Genomic DNA, 24,022 nt, shown 5'->3' with positions numbered 1-24,022 from the left:
TATTTATTATCATCTTATATGATCATTATTATCATATCCATTGTTTTTCAAATAAGGCGATTTTTTAAATATTTAAATGAATTCCATTGTTTTCGTTAACAAGTCGTTAAAGGGTATTTTCCAACTGGCTGATTTCGTAATTTTGTCGCGAATTTCTATGCAAAGTGTTTAGGAAGAAGCCCCCTTAAGCGGAAGGTTTTTCTGGTGTGCACCCAGGGAGGGTTAATGAATTTGGTTTCCCTTTTCTATTAATAGTATCAGTCAGTCGTTTACTGTTAGACGAGACTAATTTAAGGGAAGTAATGAATGTCGCTGCAGCGTTCATTGACATATCCGTTCCAATCCGTCTCATACTTTCGCTAGACGAAAGGATCGATTCTGCAGAGATTAGACGCGATGCTCCGGTCAATTTAATTTGTCTGCAAACTTGCACGCGCACTAGCACTAGCTCAGTGGCGGCCCTAGGGGTGTGCGAACTGTGCCCTCGCACAGGGCCTCGCGCTTAGGGGGGCCTCGCGCTACAACCCACAACTGGCTCTCGATCCAGTTTTTTTATTTTTGCTTAATTTGAGAGTCCTTAAACAAACAATTTAAAAATTTTCGCGCTCGCTACGCTCGCGGGTATTTTGCTTTCCACTTGTTTTTTTTTCATCCTTTTTTAGCCGAACCTAGAAAGTAGCGCCGCTTTAAATCCTTTTATTTACAAGAAAATAACTCATTGTTTCCGTATGAATGTGATTGCACGGTCATGTTTGCACCCGGGCGCTACATGAGCTAGAGGCCCTGAATGGCTGAATCAGTTATACGAAGAGCTGAATATTAACTGAAAAAACAGTTTTTCGAGGCTTAAAATTATTAAAACACGTTTAAGGAATTCGATGATACAAGATCGACTTTCAGTCTTTGCTATTCTTTCGATCGAAAATGACGTTGTTCATTCATTCGATTATTCTGCTTTAATTAAAGATTTTAGTCTTAAGAAAAGTCGCAATCATCAGATCATTTTAATATTTGTTAATTTTGTGATTCTTTAAATATAAACTGTAGTAAAAATAAAATGTTAGATATTAATTTGTTTAACTTGACCATTTCTCCTCAAACATGACGTTTACCTAAATCAAAATACCAGCTTACTTTCGCAACACATACTTTTCACGTTGGACAAAGGGCCTCGCATAGACCTGCCGCACGTAGCCTCGCAATGGCTAGGGCCGCCGCTGCACTAGCTTATTCGTGTTCCAAACAAAATATTTTGCACATGACTAAGACCCAGTGATAAATAGTGAGCGTTGCTCATCCAAAAACAGTTAGCCTAAGAATGTTGCGATTCAAAACAATTGGTTTAATTAAATGTTTACACGTAGAATATATCCGTTATCGTTAGTAAACTTAGTAAACCTAGTAAGTAGCCTTTTCCAGATAAAAATGGCGCAGCTGGGTACCAGACATTTAACTAGTAACTGGCCGAATTAAAAAGCAAGCTTTACAAAATTATAATGGAATTCAAATAAGGTAATTTATTTCCATACTCTTCAATTATCAGTTCACGGAATTTCTTAATAATGACAGGGCTCCATTAACCCTCAGGTTATACCGATTCTTCCAGGTACGTCGGCCGTCCGGGAAATTCGTAGAAACTCTCCCATTTCGTTCGCGTTGAATAGTTTGTTCTGACCCGGCTTTAAATCTGTTCAAATTTTGTCTGTGACACTCTTTTTGCGACATTAATTAACCGCCGTCGTTTATAAGAAGAGTTAGGCATTAACGGCGCACTGTTGGGCGACGTGCCAGCAATCTTAGAGTGAGCATCTTACTCCATGTTCGCTGTTTATTGCAATTATTCGCGAATCCCTAGAATGCTCCCCTCTGAACTTGAATGGACTGTAACAATAATTCTGTCCAAACTCCACTCCACTGTGCTCGGCACAATCGTTCGCCGTAAACCGAATTATTAAGCGAGATTAGTACTAATACGCTACATTACTAAGAACGACTGCGAATTGAGAGCGCCAAATATAGGATTAATAGAACGGGTAACTACGCGTATGTAAATAATTATCATTATCTATGTAATTACATTAACGCCGCCTACATATCAATTTAAGCGTGTTTGATACTCTAAATTATATTCCTACATCAAAGAACAGTAGGATGTGGTGAAATTATTAAGGACATGTAGCGTTTTTTTGATATCCATGTTGGCCTTCAATCTATAAGAAAAAGCACTAGAGAACGTAACGTTACGTTAGAACTAATGATCATCAGCGACTTTTTTGCACCTACACACAACTACGGCACGAAGAAAATAAAAATTACCTAACCATTAAAAAAAAAGAAGTTTAATGACCCCAGACATTAGAAGGGCGACTAAAAAGTATTTCACCCTAGTAAAGTGGATAGTTTTCAAGTGTCAGTTCCAACGACCGGCGTATGTTGAGACATGGCGTATGATCGATGCGCCCCCGCGCGGATGCGTTCGCCCTGGGATCGGGAGGGTGCGGTAGATCTTTTCAATCAGCTAGTTAGCCGGCAACAAAAACAAACAAAGCTGGGTGGTCCGATGTCCGCTGCTAGTTATGCGCTTACGTAAGAGCAGAGTATTTCCCTCAATTGTTCACGACTAACTTCGTGGATTAAGTACTTTAATGGCAGTTTGCGATATCCAATTTTCAAGACCACTTAGCCAGTTCATTAATATCAATTCGTCAACATTATTTACTCGAAAAGCTAATAACATGTGGTGGGTTTGTAATGGTTTTTGTGTCGCATTAGATTACACGTGTGTACTAGACGCCTTCCTGATAATCTCTAATACAAAGAACAACGAAAGTGTGTGACATCACAAAACAGACCTTTGTATTGACCTATCAATTCCATGATAATTATGTAGCAATATATTTTATCTCGAGCATTAGAAACACAAATATACTATAACAAATGAACATTGTTTTTGGAGCAGAAATTAAGAGTCGACCAATCGTAAAACTCCGATAACGAGGTTGTTACAAGATCGACGCGTGCGCAACTACGATTAATATAATTGCCAGCCATTATTGACTATCGACAGTAAAACGTTACCCGATAGTTAGTCTGACTTAAACACATGTTTTTACTGGTACAAGGAAATTTTCTTTAGCTCTCATTATTTTTTACGTACTAACTGAAAGTTGGTTAATGATACCTTTATGGTAAATTTAAGGTTCCCCTGTTTTATAAATCCTAAGGAGGATCATAAATTCACTAATTTGAGGTTTTCAACGTCTTAATTATGTAGTTCATGAGTTTATCTTGGGCTTAAAGTACCAATTGTGAAGGAAAATTAAAACAGAGAGCAGCGTTCCTTGAAATCGCTGGAAGTTGTTAAGTCCTACTTAATGTAAAAAATTCGGTTATGTATGTGAGGATGGATGGATTTGGTTTGTTACTCTTTAATGCAAAAACTACTATACGGATTTGGATTGAAAATTTCCAGGAATACAGCTAGTTCATAAGGATATCAAATAGATTACTTTGAGATACAGAGAAGATTTGTATTAAAGCTACTTAATTCATATTTGCATAAAAAAATTGAATAAAAAATTTAATACTGGCAACTAAGTACCAAGTTTTAAGAAAAGTTTAGCTGTAAACCGACAGGGAAAATCTACTAAATTATATAAGTCACAATGTTTAATTGTTGTTCTCAATAACTTGAATAACCCTATAACCTACTTACTTAATTAACAATATTATTTGGAATTTAGATTTTATTTTATTTTTCCAAAAATAAAATCACCAAGTCACCTTGGCAATAAAATCTGGTAGTGAAACACCTTGCAGAAACATGAAATCACCAAAAATCTATAGGAAATAATAACCCCATACATTGACCAGTTGATCTGACAAAAAGACTGGTATGTCCCCTTAAGGAAGCGGTTGGCCCTTGACATACTGACACTTGCAGGGGCCAAGGTGACCAACTTGACCAAAATTGTTCATACCGGCTTCAGTGAACTTCAATACAGTATGGAATTTCTATAGAGCATGGAAATAACTGGAATACAGATTATGTAATGCCTTTTATAGTAATGTGTACCTTCTGCAACTTTTGATTACAGATTGCTGTCTGATTATGGTGAAATTGAAATTAAGAATATGCAACCAACTGTAATGTGGCATAGAATAATGAAGAAATTGACAAAAATCTTCAATAATTAGAAAATAAAATTGTCATAAGTAATCTTCACCACCAGGACATTATTAAGTAGACAGATTACTTCAATAAAACATTTATTAATAACGTTTTGGTGCAGACAGAATTATTATTTAGCTAAGTATTTATTCCATGTTGACATAAGCCTTAGCATTAGCATTTATACTGCTTACTAAAGATTAACAATCTTTATGTTTTAACTTTTAATGTATTATTTTATTTTAAAACAAAAACAATTACATAACAATTGTGCATTTTAAGTGGTATTTCATTTGTTAAGCGTTTTGTTATTGCCTAAGCAAATGGAATATGTTCATTAATAATAATGTGGAAGTGGTTAAATAGTGGTGTTGTGATGGTGTTAGTAAAAAAGTTGATTCACAGTAAAGGATAATTTATTGAAAAACTTATGCAACGTGATTTGACGCACGTACGCACGTACATGAATAGATTCTGAAATCCGCATCTAAATGTTCTTCCGTTTAAAAGCTATGGTGCCACAGAGAGATAGATGCAGAAAGTGGACATAATTATAACACCCCTATTATTGCATTACGGGTAAATAAGAAAAGAAAAACTAATTTAGAAAACAATCCATTTACTTAACAATGTGTGCTTTATCTCCCTAATATTGCAATAGGCAATGCCAAGATATAATTATCAAGATGTAGTTAATGTAATATCTATCTTATCAGTACTGCCTTATTTGAAAATGTTTAGACATATTTTTTCAGACAAGTGATTTATCTATTAAAATTATTTTTTAAATAAGCATACTAAATGCTCTTGGAATTGTTCTCAAAAGTAAGTAAATAATAAGACAATAACTTTTAGACTTAAGTAGTTTGTCACAAGTTTCAAGATTTAATATAAAAAAAATGTTAAGTAACTGACAAGTTGCAAACCCAAATTACTTTCTAAGAATTTGGTAATAATAATTTTAGGAAGAAGCTTTCCGTGTTACAAAGAACCGAAGGTAGGTTTATCTATAGTATGGTTGTTGATAGGATTAGGTAAATAGACTAATTTTTCCCTGTGGATCTACCTGCAGATTGGTTTATTTCTCGCACCCGAATAATAAGGAAACCTTTCACATGCTCTAGAAGTTTAGACTATCAGTTTTACTTAAATTGGTTTGTAGTCAGTTAGATAGAGTTACATTCAGTACTTGTTTGAGTCAATTATTTATATTTCCAACGATATACAAAAACCTTAGGTTATGCCATTTTCCTTATTGTACACAAAACAATCAATGTCAATGATATAGTAGGCAACTATATGCGTGTTGAAGATATTTATAGTTCATGTGTAAATATTAAAACGGTTATTAATTAGAGTCATAAATCTTATAATAGCTTGCAGGTGATATTGACAAGGGCTTCTTAGTACACAACACTGTTAATGATATTCTAGTTTTAATTAAGTATGTACTTAGTAGTGTTAGAAAAATAGTTAAGAAAAGTATTTAAAGTAACACTGATAAAAAAGGACTTAATCATTCTGACTTTGCTGAAAGTATAAGATAACAAGAACCAAATTAGTAACAAGGTCTCAATATTTTTTTTGGATGAGGATAAAAGTATAAATACTTACATTTGTTTTAAATTATGTGATACCCCGCAAAAAAGGTAGTTGAGAAAAAGTTAGTCTGTATATTTCAGACAAATTGACTACTTACAACATTGAAAATTAATTATCTATGAGAAATAGCTCTGTATAATAATAATAAAATATTGTGGTAACAGTGGTAAAACTGACCTAGATACATTTTATCAGCAAATAGACATTTACAAAGGTTTCACCTACATGTTATGGGAAATATTTTACAAACAAATAAAGCTCTTTACTTTATTTCATTGATATCTATGTAATACAAAGTCACTCTAATGCCAGTTTCTTATTTAATAAACAAGAAATGATTTGCTCTGTTTACCCATAGTAATTTTTTATGTTTATTTTATGAGGCTTATGTCAAAAAAATATCCTGCCCAATTTACTTTGGGGTTTTTTCAACACACTGTTTTCTTCTTTCATTACCCTGAGCCATTACTAACATTCAATCCCTATTCAACTCATTTTCCAAGCAGTGTATATTCTTTGGTCTACTTCACCTCTCTAGCCATCCAGATAACACACGTTATTTTGTGTATATCATCCCTTCTGAATATAATTTTAACTTAATATCATTATGATATTAAGGGAGTTCAGGTGTTGGTGCTAGTTAGGCGTAAATGGAAGGAGCTGCACCGACAATAGCTGGGCTCTTAAATTGATGATGATGCTCATTATGATGGCAATAGATAGAAGAGACAAGTAGAAGTCAAGTTTACTCTGCCAACATATAATCAAGTGCTCAATGGATGTTATTAGATGTGAAATCACTAATTCTAAGAATTTGATCTCTCAGTATTGTTTTATTAAATGTTATGGATTATGAAGTGTTAAGTTTGACAAATGGAAAATTTTATGACTCTGTTAACTACTGTTTTACTATGTCATTTTATGTTTTACTTCTGTTTTTATTGGTTTTAGTTTTATATTTAGGAATAATATGATGAGGTAACCAACACATTAAGTATGGATTAACCGCAGCTTTGAAATCAAAGCATATTTTTATATTTATAAGCAGTATGCAAATATAAGTTACGAGGAGTTTTCCCCATGGTTTTATTTGCCTCCTATGAGAACTACTGCCTGTACCCGGATAAAATACAGTCTATGTTACTCTAGGATAATGTAGCTTCCCAACGGTGAAAGAAATTTTAATAATTCAGTAGGTTCTGAGCCTTTACGGTACAAGGAAGGAAATTGACAAAAGTAAACTTTCAAAGGGATAAGTACTTAAATACTGTCATCAAGTGTTTTAAGTTCATGAGTGTTTATGAAATAAATAGTTACTATATGCAATACATAATTTGTTTCTAACTAAAAGGTTACAGTAACTGCTTATCTATATTTAATATTTTTGAAACAAATTATGAGTAATGATGATTAGTCAGCTTGGCAACAGATATCATTATATCATGTAGGACAATTTATTTTTCAAAAATGTCATGTATTTAATTTGTTTTTAAAGTGAAGTAAATAAAATTCAATACTATGTTGATTAGATTGTGTGTAATGAAGTTAATATTTTGTTATGTGTGCAGAGTATTAAAAATATCATCAACTAGCCTTTTCTCATGGTTCCACTTCAGCCCTGGGAACGTCTTAAACCAGGCCCATACCTAGGCAAAATATACGTAATGCTACTTGAGGATTGTGTAACTTCCCTTCAGTGAAAGAGTTTTTCGAATAGATGTAGTAGTTTCAGAGTAAATATAAACCAAGAAATGGTTCTCTAAGATATTCCTACTGTTTACATTGGAACAATAAATTAATTTATTCCAAAAGACTATGTAGTTTCTAATAAATAAATTCAAGTCATTGCTTATGCAGTTAATGTTATGTTGCAATAAGCTTGAATAATAATAATTATCATTACAATATGATATGATGTACTGTTGTATTTGAAGTAAGTATGTAATATTAAATAATTACATAAATACTGGCTAAAAAGTTTCATAATAGAGCTTTTATTTCATTTTAAAGTGTGTTATGAATTGCCTGTGGAATTCAAATGATTGTTGTACTGTGGCTTTAAAGAAGTACTTAATGAAAAATTACATGTGTAACTTTTAATATTTTAAAAGTTACTTGGAGATAAAAATTTGTTGGTGATACAAATATGAATGAATCCTTCATCATAATCATTGGCCACAGAGCATCTAGGTCAGATGAGTGAATGAATTAGTTAGGACCAATTTTGAATCCCTTAGAATAACTAATTGCCTTTCAGATCTCTGGAATAAATTGACAACTACTTTAAAAATGTATGTTTACCTACGTATGTCACATTATTTAAGTTAGGATATAATTACCTATACTTGCTTGCTAGGTACATACTTACTACTGAAACATGCTGAAAAGTTATTATTGTATTTGTTAGAAAATAAATGAATATTTAACTCTTCTAGAGTGATGTTTTAATTTATAATGTTTTGTAACTTTTGAGTTCTTATCTCAGTGTGAGGCAACTTATGTTAAGTTACCTCACATGCTGGGTCTAAAACAGTTGTAATGAAATGGCAAATTCTCATTGACAATACCACTAACTGTACCTGTTTTATGAGGGATAAATTAGCAATTTAAATAAATCCAGCTTTATGCTAAGACATGACCAATATGAATACATGCCTTTGATCCCTTATCACGCATTTTAAGTTAACATTCATACTGCAAGTTGTAGTCCAAGTAATTATTATTATAAAAGTAAATAAAGTAAAACAGCAAAAGTAAAGTTTTCATGTATGGATATCTAAACATGGCTATACAACTTGCTCAGTAGAGCATTGTCTCTCTCGCGCGCCTCCAGCCGGGCATATGTCCGTCTCCCTCACTCCCTTCACTCCATGGATAAGAGAAAGTAACAAAAGAAAAATAACACATCCCAGCCTCAATACATAGTAGTAACTGCATCCGCATTTATGTTAACTAACTTACACTTTAGAAATAAGCACCCAAAACAAATTATGTAATTAAAGGTCTGTGAGTCAACAAACAACTACTGAGCCTTATAACCTATACTCCCCAAATAACTATACATTCAACTTTCGCAACGGTTCCGTAATTATGTTATTAATAGAAGTTACATGTATAATCACAAATGTGTACGATATATAAAGTAAACATAAACAGGTAAACTAACCCTTTCTTCATGAGCCACCTCTGTTGGCCCCAGTTGATAAAAGAACGTTCCAATGAAGAAGACACTCATCCATTTTACGATCACTCATCTATTTACACGATTTATTTAATTTGTGTTTGCACTACTTGTCACAATCAAACTAAAATTCCACTTTTTGCTGCGCTAAACGCAGACGTCATTGACAAACAACCGAAGTGACGAGTTATTGCACGGGATCACATAGTAGATGAAAACACTGCGTATTTTAAGAGCCATTGCATCGATATATCACAATTCTTATCACTTGAGGTTATTACATTACTAATCACTTCGTCTACATCGGTTATTTATAAAAATAAAAAGGTAAAAAGCAAAAATTACTCGTAGACAGCACTCACGACGTCGCACACTCACATAACGTAACGTGCGATTTCGTTCACACACACACACACAACACAACTAAAGTCAAGGTGACAGTTGGGCCGGGGCGCTGGCGTCGTAAAAGTCAGTCCGATTCCAACTCTAGTTTATTTGTCTATTGCAACACTGAGCTTAATTTCCGTATTGTACGGGCTTCAAATATTTTTTGTGTTCCACGGGACTAATTAAAATAAACTTTTAGCCTTCCTTTTCTAATTCTTCTTTCTTTAAGTTTATATTATGTATTGAATATGCTATTTAAAATCAAGTACAACATTTCGAATCGGACGGAATGGCTTTTGGCCCATACTGCCTTCCTCGATCATGTACTATGTTACTTGTATTAAAACTTTTTACTGAATTGAAATTAAACTTCGATTTCTTGACTGCTAAAATAAATCATCGAGCTTAGAATGAAATAAATTAAACTAAAGCGTGTTGATTTCATGTTGCCTCTTTTGATGAAATACGTATCTGGACATTATTCTCCTGGACACTGAGTTTCATCTTATCATTACCTCACTCTCCAACTAACTAATACTCCAAGGTATCCTGCATGCTGTACAGGCAAATGGTCTTAACTAAACAAATGGCCATCGGTTATCTATTGACATTGCCATTATTTTCATTTTCGAGGGTGTGAATGTGAATACGCAAACGTAACGTCGATGAAATGATTTCAATATATTATCTTAAGCCGCGTACGCACGTACGAACAAATTTGTTGCGTTACATGATATGCAACAACTTGGTTCGCACGTGCGTACCACTATCGAACATCGAACACTCTGTTCGTCAAACATGTTCGCGGCGATCCTTGTAGTGTGTTCTGTATGGACGGTGTCCGAAGCGCTTTAATAACTTCACAATCGACCACTTCCAACGGCGCCGTCATGGCTACTAAGATAGAGTTCACGATTGTTGTTCGCGAACTCGACTCGAACTATGTTTGCGTTCGTGTTCGAATATGCCGTCCATACGTACGAACCAAATGTTCGGGTCTGGTGTTTGTGTTCGCTATGTTCGTGTTCGTACGTGCGTACGCGCCTTTACATGACAACGTGTATGCATGCATTACCAATGATATCATTTGCATCTGCTGCTGTTATAGGCAAAGTGCTTATATAGGCCGAGAGGAGTTTCGTGTGCCCCTTTTTTGGTAGGGGGGATATTACATGACGCCGCTCGCGCTCGCGCTCGCTGATGGTACAGCCGAAGGGAGTCGTATCAGACATACTAAAACCGATGGGTTATTCCCGCTCGGTAACACCATTTCATCAACACTGTTGACGATCGGGAATAAAAAGTTTCGTTCGTTCACAGTGTTGACGAACGCTACTTATTATTTTAGTGTAAAATGGTTATTATGCACATGATAGGACCACTTTTATTTTCTAGTTAATTGTGTTTAAAAGATCTAACATAATCCATAAAAACATTTTAAAAATCCATGACATTTTATTTCCATATTTTAAAAATAAAAACCAGCATTCATGGACACTGCGAACGAACGAAACTTTATTCCCGATCGTCAACAGTGTTGACGAAAGAGTGTTACCGAGCGGGAATAACCCAAACCGATGTGTTACCCACTGCTAATTACAGATCTCTTTCTAATTCAGATTCAGTCGATTTCATACTTATAAAGTCCAGAATCCCTGCAGATGATTCAACTGAAAAAAAAACCGCAGCTGTGCAGATGGAGTTAACAATTTCAGATCCGTGCCTTTGGTGGTCAACCCTCGATGCCCATAGCATCACCAGCGGCGGGTAGTTTGTGAGTACCTAACTCTTCTTCAGATGCAGATATAATTAAAATAATCATAATAGGAAGGAGAGGCATACTGGTGGTTGTCTCTACATTTTTTTTAACGGATTAGCTTACTCTGCCATTCAATGTTGCCTTTGTTGTTTATAGTTGTGGGGTAAAATATAAATAAAACAAAAGGTCATTAAATACATAGTTTTATTAGAAAATGAAAACAAAATCCCTTACACTACCTAAATAAGGCACGACGTGTTCAAACAAATCGTGTGGTCGGCAGGCGCCGCCCGCTCACGATAGCGGGAACAGAGATTTAGCACACAAATGCACGTAGACTTTCACATAAATCAAACAACCCTATACATATATATGCTGTTTACAAAATATACAATCATAATGCAACCGCGCAGCTATCATTTATTGCTGGTTACAAGAAACTTGCTCACAATACTGTAATTTGGCCGGAAAACATCGATGTATAAACACTAACATTTGTTTAACAGCATAATAAAAACACATAAAGCATTTGAAACAAGGACGAAAGACGTCGGCTAGGTATACAAGTTTCTTAACCTCGATATGTTAGGTATATGTATTTATAATATTTGATTGATATACAACAACTGGTAGGAAGCAGAGGATTCATAAATTTTAATAAGCTTTACAAATACAGTAACACTGAAATTTACACAATGTACAACAGAATATATTATAAATATACATAAAATTTGTGCTTTCAATGCATGTGTGAAGGTGAGATATAAAATTGGAGCAAAATTTTGATATATTTTTGTATGTTTACAATTTTACTAAAAATACGTGTCAAATGTGTGTGCTGTGTATACAACTTTCTATATTACAATAAGTTAGTATACAAAGGAGCATTATATTAATAATCGTATATAAAGTTATGTCTAAAGCGTGATTAAATTACATGTCCCTATATGATTACAATCTCTATATTGAAACAAAATGCAAAATTCTTACTATGAAATAAATTACTAAACCAACATTTGATACACTACTCACTAAATTTGTAAATAATAATATAGGAATAATATCTTAATTTGTATGTCTTTGTACCAAATCATGATTTAGATTGAAATTTAACAATTTTGAGCTTCATTGACAGTGAGAATGGTGCGAGAGAGCTTTGATCGATGAGAAACTATAAATACAGTTAACAATAGCTAGAGGTTGAAAATGTCCAACTTTTCATCGTCTGAAAAGGTAATTTCGGACCCCTAATGAAAGACATTAGCAAAATTTTCACGTGAAAAATTTTGAATGCCGGAAATTAAAATACAAAGTGATTATAAATTAAGATGAACTCAGACGATATAGTATTTTATCACAACAATAAAAAAATGAAATATTCATGAAATTTCGTGAAAATAGAAATGTCGAATAAATTACAAAAATCTCAGATATCAATGTCCACAAAGTTTAACAAATTATTGTCTCCGCATTACTGATACGTGCCCAAAAACTCGTTCTCCAAATTGGTCAATACTACATTAACGTTAGAATAATCAGTGTCTAATACTTGGGTAAAAAATATTACCATAAAAAATTGGTTTAAAAATTGTTTTAGTAAAAGCCAAAATGTTGGTTTGTTATATTTTCTAGGCAGTACAAAATTTAGGTAGACACCGTGGTTTTTCAGTCATTTTAGGTGTGTTAGAATTTAGTTAATGCTAGGGCGTCCGACCCAGCAGGTTGGCACAGCAGGCTAAATGTCAGTAGTGGTCGACGTCAGCCGTCGGCGCCACTGAGTATACCGATGGAGGTCTGCGGGACAAAATGTTAGTAGTGTTAAATAATGTATGATTTCATCTTCAAAATAATTGGTGGGGTTGGATAGTATGCTAATTAGAGGGATGTTTTATTAATTGCAGATTAGTTTCCCAGTCACCACGATTCCGATGAGAACTCCAAGTACCTTTTATAATAATTTGTAAGGACGCGAGTGTGACCAAAGTGTAGTTGTCACTAATAGTGTGTGTGTACAGTATACAATAATAGAGAATAGCGGAGAATAACAGTGTATCAGTGAATAAATATTGTGGAGAATAACATAGTTTCAGTTTTTAATGGAAAATATGAGTGTGTCAGTGTCAAATGTATAGTAAATGTGTATATTGTTACCGCAGCGCCCGTCGCGGCGCGGGCAGGCGGGAAGGCCGCGGGAGTGCCGATACGCGTTCGACGCCCGACGCTGGCCGCGGCTGATCCACTACTGCCGCTGGAAATGTTACACCATTTGTTATTATAAGCTGTAATATTTCGTTCAAAGGGTTTTTCACGACTTTTAGAACCATAAAAATAAAACTTTTGTTTAATTCTGTCCTGAAATCATTACATCTTAACATCAGGTTCTAGCAAATATAGAGCCACCCCAAAGTATTGATCGTTACAGAGCTGCTAGTTTTGATTTGGTGTTGCCATTTAAAACACAGGAGCCAAAAATCTATGGCTATTTAATATAACTTCTTTGACGTTTAGATACTAAAACGAATTTATATTTCTCCTAACTCTTATATGTATAGCAGTTTTAAAAGCAACTCTATCTTCAATAATAAATGTAACTTACGTGGCTGTATCTTAGGCGCGGGTCCTGACGCTGGCCTAGAGATGCGCAGTTGTCCCGCCGTCGCTATCGAGTACGGCCGGCTAGTGGGTGGCTGTAATACGTCACACTAACATATAATATGGGTACATTAGTATTGCTTTGTTAATTTTAGTCTTACACCACAGGTGAGTTTGTAACCAAAACCATGTTTATTGCAGTGGAAATTAGTCAATCTCTTGTAGAAAGTATTTTTCATTTTTAGATTAGATATAATGCATTCAGTGATATTATTAGTATTATTTCAAATATAGCAATGGCACTCGTAATCTTATTGCCATATGAAGGGTTAAAGACATAAAGAAAGAAAAATGACGAGTTTCTTATTGAAAAGCTGAAAGGGTGTTCATGGACAATAGAAGTACAGTGGAAGAAAACTTTTTTGAAAAGCAATAAGTCAAGAATGACAGTTCCATGCTATTAGGAAAACATCCAAAAGCTACACAAACTTCTACAACATATATAAATCTACTAACTAATTATTCTAAAAATATATATCAGTACATCATGACCAAAATACACTGATGTCAAATCATTGTTAAGAGCAAAGTCGATAAGATTTCATTTTATGATGTAATAAATTCGAATAAACTTTTTACTTTTATCGATATATCCTATCGACATAGGCCTCATCTCTAGACTCTTGTAGAGAAACTGATATAGAGGATAGTGTAAAACCAGACATCGGATTAAATGCATCACAGAATGCATATTTGCATCTGCAAATGCTTATAATACGATACCTTCTCATCACACACAAGCACAACAAATAACACATAAGCGAATTTCATAGCATTCGGTAAAGCGCATGAACAAGCAGGTGATAAACATTAAAGTATTCGACATCAGTATACTTTTAGTCAACGTACAATATACTAAACTCTTGCACACAGTGGCCCATTTCTTAAGAAATAATAAAAAAAAACAACTTAAAAAAATTACTGTGAATTACCAACGTAAAGCATGCCGTTAACTATTACATCAATGCTATGTGATGTATCAAACACTGGCGCTTCAAAACACAGATAAGCTTGTCAGGGAAAACCATAGCTGGATCACTTGATGAATTCCATCATCTGCCTAGCCTTTTCCCAACTTAGTTGGAATCAGCTTCCAGTCTAACTGGATGTATGCTAAGTATCAGTGTTGTAGATGGAGATGGACTGCCTATATGATCACCTCGATCCAGTTACCCGTGCATCCCCTTAATAAAGTTGTTTTTCAAACTTATTTCACGCAAATGCAGTGAGGTGGTTGGCGCAGCATGTTTTTTTCTTACATAATCTTCTAGCTGCTGTCATCTCTTACAGCCAGTCATCAAAAGTATAAGCCAAAGTAATGTCATAAAGTAAAAGTAACGGTTAAATTAGCTTTATCGTGATTTTATCTATTAGTTTTGCTGTTATTTAGCCTTGAAAAAACGAATTTGACCGTTACTTTTACTTTAAGACATTACTTTGGCTTTTACTTTTGATGAATAAACTGGCTGTTAAGTAACATTCTTTCTAGATATGGCGAATTCCACAATATTCATCCATCTTCATGCTCATCACCTTTCTCACAACATGATCCCGAGCTATGACTATAACATCTACAATGTTTATTAACTGGTGCATCTCGCACATAGATGGTGACAAGCATGGGCCACAGTATACACTAGTGTAAACTTTACATGATGGACACTCACGGGCAGATGATGGTTGCGCATGGGCACCGGCGCGACGCTCGCTCGCAGCTGTCGTGGGAGTTAGTCACCGCGTTAGTGCCATACAAGTAACACGTTCAATGTGGGCCCGGGTTGTTGCAATGTTTGATAAATACAACTATAACTATCTGATGAGTCTTTTTGTATAACATAAAGATATGTGTAGCAATTGGATTACCAAAATTGGCTTTTTAGGCAATGATTTTATTTATTTAGTCCCCATTTAATTCAGCCTTCATAATTATTATGACCTATTTTTTTTTCGATAGTTTCAAGTTTCATATGCCTTGCCTTTAGAATAAAATTTTGGGCAGCAAGAAAAATAAAGTTTTATAGAATGCCTTCTTAAATAATGGTATTCTTTGAATATTTTAATAAATAATTTAGGATGAAGTGTACAATATTATAAAAAAAATATAAAGTCAGTCAAGTAACTTGAACTAAGACATTAGGGTCACATTGAACGGGTTTAACATATTCATTTAATTATGATATTAGTTTAATTATTCATAAGTAAGTAATGTATGAAAACATAAAAGACAAGTTTTAGACACAATTTAAATGACGAACACATTAAATATTAGGACAAATATTAATGCTATTTTACCAACACCATTTATTACCAAACATGGAAACAGAAAAAAAGAACTTTTACTTAATATTAATTAATAATGAATCCTGTATTTATGAATATTAACTTGAAAAAATCTGAGAAATAGAACTTTATTTTGGACCTATAAGAAACCCTTTGTTTCTTTTTTCTTTAAACGGACAAAACATGTCAAAAACATTTAGAAAATAATCAAAACCACAAAACCCCCAAAAAATTTATAAAAACTCATAACTTTTTCAACCAAATTCAGCCCAAACTCCTATTGAATATTAAAATACTTACATCTCTGGGTGCAACCAACTGACTTTGCGGTCGTTCTCTCCTCAAAGTCTCGGTGCCTTGTCGCACCAGCGGCGGCGTGGGGGGGACCTCGGCCTTAGCAGCCTGTCTGTCTTCTAACTTCTGAAATATTACAGGTAAATGCTTGGGAAAGTGCGCTTGCAAACATGCGGTGTGGATGCATGCTTATTTTAGGGGATAGACTGAGAATATAAGAAGAAAGATTATGCTGAATATAAAAGGATAGGGGCCAAAATGCTCACTAAATAAAATTAATTGGAATTTTCATGGAGAACAAAATGACGAGCGGAGGTGCCATAGCGGAAAATCTCCTAAGAAAGTGGCGCGCCAAATGCAGGTTTTAGGGGGTTCTTCGCCCTTATACTCCTTCTTTAGAACTCCCCATTTAAAATAAATATAATCACCAATGCACCAAAACCAATCTTTGACAGATTGATCTTCATTTGACAAGGTACTCGAACTGATCATTTCATCATTTTGGTCATTTCCATCACACATATTTGAGCTAGAAGAATGCCTTCTTTGAACGAAAGACCTACCTGCCTTATGACACCTTTACTCATTTTTCCTTCTATAGTATAGTCATTACTCACATGTGCATGATGCGGCACGGCGACAGTGTAGGAGTCGGTGGCGACGGGCGGCACGGGGGCGGCGGGGGCGGCGGGGGCGGTGGGGCTGAGCGCGGGGTTGGACGCGTACACGCCGCGCCGCACCATGGTTCGGCCCCCGAGCGAGAGCCCGCGGCTTGCGACCGCTACGCCGGACGCGGCTGGTGTGGCTGCTGTGTTGTCATAGTAGAAATTTTGTTACAAATTTTCTTTTTTTTATTGATCACATTGAAGACCTCCACTCGCTTATACAAACAAGTGTACTCGCGAGGGAGGGTTAGCAATAGCTGGCCGCCAACTTCTACCCTATCCCACAAGTATGCTCGTTTGTAAGCAAGCTGCTTCATAAGTTGACATGAAAAACACGCGGAGTTAAGATACGCGCCGTGTGCCTTGTGCTTAAGCCAGCGAAGGCTCTTAAAATCATTTTTTGATAATTTCTGTCCTTTTTATAACAGACCAAGAAAAATATCTAAAAAATAAATTTTTCGAAAGATTGTAAGATATAATGCTCGTTTTCTGTTTAATTTATGGTAAATATAAATAATTTTGTATCAAAATAACCATTAAAACTAGTGCTCAAAATAAAAATGTCCATGAGTATACCATGACGAAAATAAAACTTTATAAACATGTAATTCTTACCCGGTATCCTATTTAGTTCTCTATGTGAACTATATTGTCTTAGTTTAGACGTAGGAAGACTTGTTTTCCTCGGCACAGCTGCGGGTGGGACCATTGAACCGTATGATGCTAAAATTGAAAATTAAAATAATAATGAAGAAATAAAAAAAATACTTGCAGGTGAAGTGAATTAACCTCTTGAATGCCGTTAATTAAAGAATAATAGAAAATTCATTGTGTCTCACGTAGATCTGCGCAGCGGCATACAAGGGTTTAAGTGATTGATCATGATATATTTGTAAGCTTATGGTTTATGTATTGTGCATAAAATAACCAATTAACTCCTCTTGACAAACAAAAATGCCATTGAATCAGGTGGTGGCTTAAAATAATTCAAACCCAAAATCAGTATATCTCAGTGACAGCAGCTCTCAAAAGAGTTTTTATCTGCTAAAAACAGTAGAGTTGTAGGACAGCAGTAAAAAGAATCCCTGTAAAGAAACATAATATGCCTTCTTGGCAGTCGGGCAAAAAGCAGTTTTTAAAATGAAACTTACCAGCCGAAGGAATAACCCTAGTAGGTTTAGGCACGACACTAGGCGCAAACATTTTCTTATCCGGACTCGCTTTCCCCGCCATAATATCCCTTTTAGCCGAACTCTTTTTCACCATAGTCGCACTATTTATTATAGTAGTATTATGCATATCGTATGTGCGTTCCAAGCCCGATGTATTTACACTGGCCACTTTAGTTACCGTGTAGGACTTATCATCTATCATATCGTATATCGGTGATATTGTGTTGTGCAAATTCAGCAGATCGTTTTTGGCGCCTTTTCGCATTGTCATTAAAGGTGTGGACGCGATTTGTGGCCCTGGAATGAGATTGTGTGAATGTGACAAGCGTTTGTGCTTTGTTTTTGTACACCAATAAAAGTATAGGCACCCATGTGAGTCGTAAATGGAGTTGAAAATACAGTATGTTGACACAGCTCGTGGATATAAAAAAAGTGAATTACGAATAATTGTAATGCAGTATGTATTTTTGCGACCAACAAAAATAGGGATGTTGATTAAAAAATAAAAGCAAAAAGAGAAAAACAAATAAAGAAGAAAAAAGATAATTAAAAAGAAGAATAAAAAGATATTAGTTTTTTAGACAGCCAAAATACTTTTACATATAATGATTTTCTTACACAAATTAATAAAAACAAAGATAATAGGTGCAAAGTTGTTTTTGTACGAAACAGTTGCGTTACACACATACAGAAAGCGTCGGTCAATACTTTTTAAGGCTGTGAGTAAAGTTGAATTTCTACGCATTTTTTTTTGTTAGCTTGTTTTTTTTAATCAACATTCCTGAACCTATTGCCACAATCCTTTGCTTATTCCACCAATTTATTGGCACCACCCCGTTACAATCACCCCCTCACAATATACCCCACATGGTGTCCGTCATACTCACGTGTGTCGTGATTGGGCAGCGTGTCGGGCACGGAGTCGGGCGGGCTGGACGAGCTGAAGGTGCCGGTGTCCGTGCTCTCGCTCGACCCCACCATCGCTCGCTCTTGGGAACCCCACTCCTGGAATACGGGTTTTTTAGATAATTTTAGTCCAAAAACGTCCACTGCTGGACAAAGTCACTACTTTGCTCGGTCGGCAGCAACCCGCATAATACTAATATAATAGTAAACACATACAAAGTTATTTGAGCACTAGGAGCAATGTAAACTACCGCTATGGTATATTTTTTAATAGATACTTTTGCGTCTGGTTTCGGTTGATGCTTGCAGAATAATAACAATTTTTTTTTGTATATAGGAAGAAGAATTATTTATAAGTTCATAAAATTGGATCTCATATAAAAATACGTATGTATATTCTAATAAAATGTGAAGAAAATTACATACCCGCGCATCATGTTGTAGGGTCCTATCGCCAACATCAATTAAATTAAGGGTAGCCGAATTAATATCTATGATTTGTTTATCGTCTGACTTCACGTACACAACCGTTGTATCCATGGCGCTTGCCTTGGGCGTGAGTTTCTTAAACGTAGCATTTCTTTTGGGGGTTTCTCTAGTGGGTTCTTCCTGTCTTTCGAAACCATTACCGGTGCCGTTGAGCGGTCTCCGTCGCGCCAGCAACTCTGAAGCATTCTCCATACTCTGTCGCGGCACTGTGATAGTCTGGTTCGGCAACTGAATGGTCTTAATAGGCGAAGTGTCCACGGGAGCTGGTACCGTCTTCTCAGGCTCCGTCGGCAACGCCTTCCGAGCCATCGACAACTTCTGACGGGCCTGAATAATCTCATTCAACTCCTGCTTCCCCAAAGTAACGTTCAAACTATTCCGTCCTATATCCTCAGGCTTCTGCATCCCCATATCTTTGTAAAACGCGTCGTCAGTTTCGAAATTTTCTTTTTCAGCGTCATTGTCTCTTCTGAACCTATTATTAGAGTAGTGTAAGGTGATCGTCTCCGCCATTTCTGGGTTCGGCTTAGGTATTACTTTCGGCGAGTCTTTCTTGTCGGAGTTTTCGTTTAGAATTTTGGCGGTGTCAATCTGGCAGGCTTCCTCGCGGGATTTTGTGTAGCTTTCGGAGTTTCTGATGGCTGATTCTCGTTTCGTGAAGCTGTTGTATAGGGTGCATCGGGGTCTTGCGGACAGGAGTTTTTCGGACTGTTCGAGGTGTGTGAAGGTAGCTGAGCTGAAGATGTTAGAGTCTGTGGTGTCTTTGGGTTTGGAAGTATTTGAGATTACGTAGGAGGAGTTGACGGAGCTCACAAGGCTTGGAGGTAGGGAGTCCATGAAGCTATCGTTGTCGGGATAAGTAGTTTGTGAGAGGAAGCTGGTGCTCATATCCTTTTCGTCAAGTATACTGAGCGTCATACTTGTCATCATAGGATCGATGCTGTCGCGGCCTGACATTGGGAGACCTGGAAATTGAGATAGTTACTTATTTATTTTATTCATGTAACAGTTTATGTACAAAGTTACACACAGAACACAGACAAGAAGAAAAATAGTACAAAGGCACAGCTTATTTCATAAGTAATCTCTTCCAGTAGACCCGTTTTGGGAGAGTTGGAATAAAGAAGGGAGTCTTTGTAAATGAAGAATGAACTTTGAGACCTAGGACAATAACATCATCAAACATACACTAAAGATATATCACATAAGTCGATCTTTTTATTATAAAAGCCTAACACAATCAGAGTATGTACCGATGTGTTACCTATACCAAATTCCATGTCTGATACATAACTAAAGCCTACATACCCTCTAGTTATCAAGATACTAAATACACATTTTGCACCATACCTCAAATATTACACACGTAAATCTACTAGCTAAAGCATAGTACATAACACCGATAATGTAACTTCCCCATCCTAATAGGTTATGTTCGACGCAGCGAGGCGGCAGCACGGCTGTTGTGCAACCGCCCTAATGCGTAATACTTATATGTAAAGTGGACCATGGTTGCGATCCTTATGTAGTGATGTTACTTCATTGATTAATGTGTATAGACTACCGCTTACTACTGGTATAGTAGGGTAATTTATCGATAGCTGATCATTGTCCTTTAATTTCGGTTTTTTGGTTAAAAATAGCATGCTTATCCACAATATGGCCTTAGTTTTCTCAAGTATGTGAATGATATCAGACATATTTTAGGTGACATAGAAAATAAAATACAAAAAGTTTTTTTGCGGGTTCTTCTCTATGGAACCAATGTTTTGGCTCTTCCATAGAACAAATCTACGCTTCGGTAAATGGGTTCCACATTTATCGACTGATTAACATACGTTTTGACATAAGGGTGTTTGGTCATAAGTGCCTGTCCATGGTCTAATAAGTATAATACATACTTAATTTGATTTGTAATAAACTTTTGATTTGAAGATACTTAATTTAATGATTTAACCGTAATAAATCTCACCCGAATCCTTATGCGAAGGCATAGACTTTCGACTATCCATAGACTCGGCGTTGAACGTTCCAGAACTCTCCATGAGCAGTGAAGAGACCAGACTGGGCGGAGACATGCGCATTAGCGACTCGCCACTCTGGTACATACTGAGGCTGGGTCGCTCGTTTAACATGTTTGTTAAACCTCTGCAATTTTAAAGGAAAATAAAATTTATAAATAGTATTTGGAAATGTTGTAATGTTGCTACTATAAGAAATAGCAAGATGATGATAAACATGTAAAAAAATTAAGATCCAAAAAGGGTCATTATGCTCCACAACTTTTTTAACTTAGAAATCAGCCTTATAGAAAGATTGCTTAGTAACATTTTTGTTGTAGTTATCCTCAGGTAAGTATGTCCTATTTGTAAAAGCTGTTCACAATACTGACCCGTTTTTGGACCACACTGGGTTTCTTGGCTGAAACTTGTCTCTTACTCGAGGTAATTAAGATGAAGCCGAAATCAGAGTTATAGCTAGAAACAGGACCTAAAACTTGAGTTCACTGACCTCAACTTTCTGAAACCAGTTTACAGTAAGGTCACTGATCAATAACCCTGATAAATTATTTATATTTAGTTGATAAATATTTATTGATCAATCAGTCTAACAGTATAACAGATACTAACTATTCAGGTTTCTTAGCTCATCAGAAAAAAATCAAACGGCAAATTCGACATCCTTCAAGGAAGGACCTAAATGCCTGCTTCCATTAGTAAATAAAATCATCTAGGTACCTCAAATAAGAGACCAAATCCTATGAAAAGCAAACCATAGACCCAAGCTAGCGAGCCTCAACTGTTAGAAGCAATGTTAACACAAAAACCATGGAGAATAAAATGTCTAGCGGAGATGTCATAACGCAATATCTCCTAAGAAATCATCGCGCCAAAATGCGCGCTTTCGGGGACGAGGAACGTTACTCGCTCCGCCCTCATACGCTTTCATTAGAACCCGCCCATTATTTTCTCAATAAAATCGCCAATCAATCAAGGCCAATCTTTGACAGATCGGTTTTGATTTGACAAGGAACCCGAACGCTTCTTTAGTTCTAGTAACTGATCACGCCTATTTGACCTACAAGAAGGCACCTGACCCACGTTTCGTATGGCATCTCCGCTATATTTCCTTCCTCCGTGACAAAAACCGTACGCTCCCAAACAGTATTAAGCTAAAATAACCTAAAACAGTGGAGTGCCGTGTTCGGGGCGGCTGTCACTCCGTAACACCGCACTTGCGCATGCGCCAGTTTGACGTACAAACTGAATATCCACCTGGGTAAACATCATGCAATATTGTCAGAATGCTGGTTGCTTTATTAATGTTTTGAATAAATGTCTTGTATTATGTATGATGGTTTACTGAGATGGAGATAGCATGAGAGGCTGTTAAGCTATGGAACGGAATGAGTTATGTTATGTCTAAATGAGTTATGTAAGTAATGATCTGAAACCAAACATGATACAGTTCTAGCCAAATTTTTTTTCATCTTAAACAAATTGCGCGAGTCCTGCGCAGATTTTTTTTTATTAGCTGTGGCGAAGGGGAAAGGAAGGATATGTCGAATCTGGTTGCGGACCCCCATTGAGTTTTGCGAGAACTATTTTTTTAACCCAAGTTTACTGTTCATTTAAGGTTAAATGAAGGATTATAATGAAATGCTAATATGGAAAGTTAGTTTTGCAATTCATTCCAATACATTCAATAATTCAATAAATCAAAATAAAATATATTTCAAATAAATTGTAGATACAATATGTACTTGATCAACTCCATTGTTCACACATCAAAAGTAAAAGTATCATAAGCGCTGCCATACAAAAGCAAAATAAAAAAGCACTATGGTTAGATCCGCCTTTTCCTACTTTCCCTTTCTTACACACTGGAATCAATGCTTAGTCATGCACGGTAATTAATGAGAACGGTGAAGAGATAAGATTTAGTTTTGCCTTGCCATAATTGCATAAGCCAATTACTTAATTTAGGAGACCATTAACTATTTAGGCATAAATATTTGTCAAATCTGAATTTCGTGTATAGGTATATTGGAAACATTTTTCAAAAATATTGAAATTGGTGTTTTTTCAGGTGCGAATATTTTTGGTCGCGATTCTAATGTCCATGGATAAGAAGGTCAATCGTTTCGAATATCATTTTACTTTGATTATAATGAGTGTCCTACATTCTTGCAATGTTTTGTTCTATCAAAGATGATTGTTTTTGATAACGTGTGAAATTAAGCACATCACCTTGAGTTTTTAAAATATCAACAAGAAGATCATAAGACAAGGCTTCGAGAAAGCTGTCAGAAATCGGAAGAATTTATTTAAAAATAACAAATACATATTATCTACAAAACATTTATTAACACAAATACAAAAAACCTAATACAAGACTTAATATTCAAGAAAAAAAAATATAGCTAATCCGAATAATTTCCTAAAACTAACCCAATCTACTATG

General features: G+C 35.6%; 2 protein-coding genes across 6 annotated transcripts in view; both read right to left on the bottom strand.

The window, feature by feature from the left end:
* LOC110373270 (AF4/FMR2 family member 1) overlaps positions 1 to 9,387 on the bottom strand; it is a 152,185-nt gene extending 142,798 nt beyond the window's left edge. For both annotated transcript variants that reach the window (XM_021330495.3, XM_021330496.3), the window contains exon 1: positions 8,940 to 9,387. In XM_021330495.3, the coding sequence (XP_021186170.3) occupies positions 8,940 to 8,950 (11 nt within the window). In that variant the 5' untranslated portion in view covers positions 8,951 to 9,387. The remainder of the gene's footprint in view (positions 1 to 8,939) is intronic.
* Positions 9,388 to 11,287: 1,900 nt separating this feature from the next.
* LOC110373259 (uncharacterized) overlaps positions 11,288 to 24,022 on the bottom strand; it is a 32,869-nt gene continuing 20,134 nt past the window's right edge. Inside the window, exons 5-15 of one of the 4 annotated variants that reach the window (XM_049841432.2) lie at positions 21,531 to 21,706; positions 19,496 to 20,523; positions 19,051 to 19,168; positions 18,143 to 18,460; positions 17,607 to 17,714; positions 16,944 to 17,134; positions 16,333 to 16,452; positions 15,420 to 15,467; positions 13,697 to 13,802; positions 13,252 to 13,348; positions 11,288 to 12,894 (exon numbers count right to left, since the gene is read on the bottom strand). In XM_049841432.2, the coding sequence (XP_049697389.2) occupies positions 12,843 to 12,894; positions 13,252 to 13,348; positions 13,697 to 13,802; positions 15,420 to 15,467; positions 16,333 to 16,452; positions 16,944 to 17,134; positions 17,607 to 17,714; positions 18,143 to 18,460; positions 19,051 to 19,168; positions 19,496 to 20,523; positions 21,531 to 21,706 (2,362 nt within the window). In that variant the 3' untranslated portion in view covers positions 11,288 to 12,842. The remainder of the gene's footprint in view (positions 12,895 to 13,251; positions 13,349 to 13,696; positions 13,803 to 15,419; positions 15,468 to 16,332; positions 16,453 to 16,943; positions 17,135 to 17,606; positions 17,715 to 18,142; positions 18,461 to 19,050; positions 19,169 to 19,495; positions 20,524 to 21,530; positions 21,707 to 24,022) is intronic. The other 3 variants (XM_049841433.2, XM_049841434.2, XM_049841435.2) reach the window with 3 other exon arrangements.

The sequence above is a fragment of the Helicoverpa armigera genome, chromosome 19 (genome assembly GCF_030705265.1).
Source record: "Helicoverpa armigera isolate CAAS_96S chromosome 19, ASM3070526v1, whole genome shotgun sequence".
Lineage (NCBI taxonomy): Eukaryota > Metazoa > Arthropoda > Insecta > Lepidoptera > Noctuidae > Helicoverpa > Helicoverpa armigera.
The sequence above is the reverse complement of the archived record's forward strand: the minus strand, read 5'-3'. Positions and strand labels throughout refer to the sequence as shown.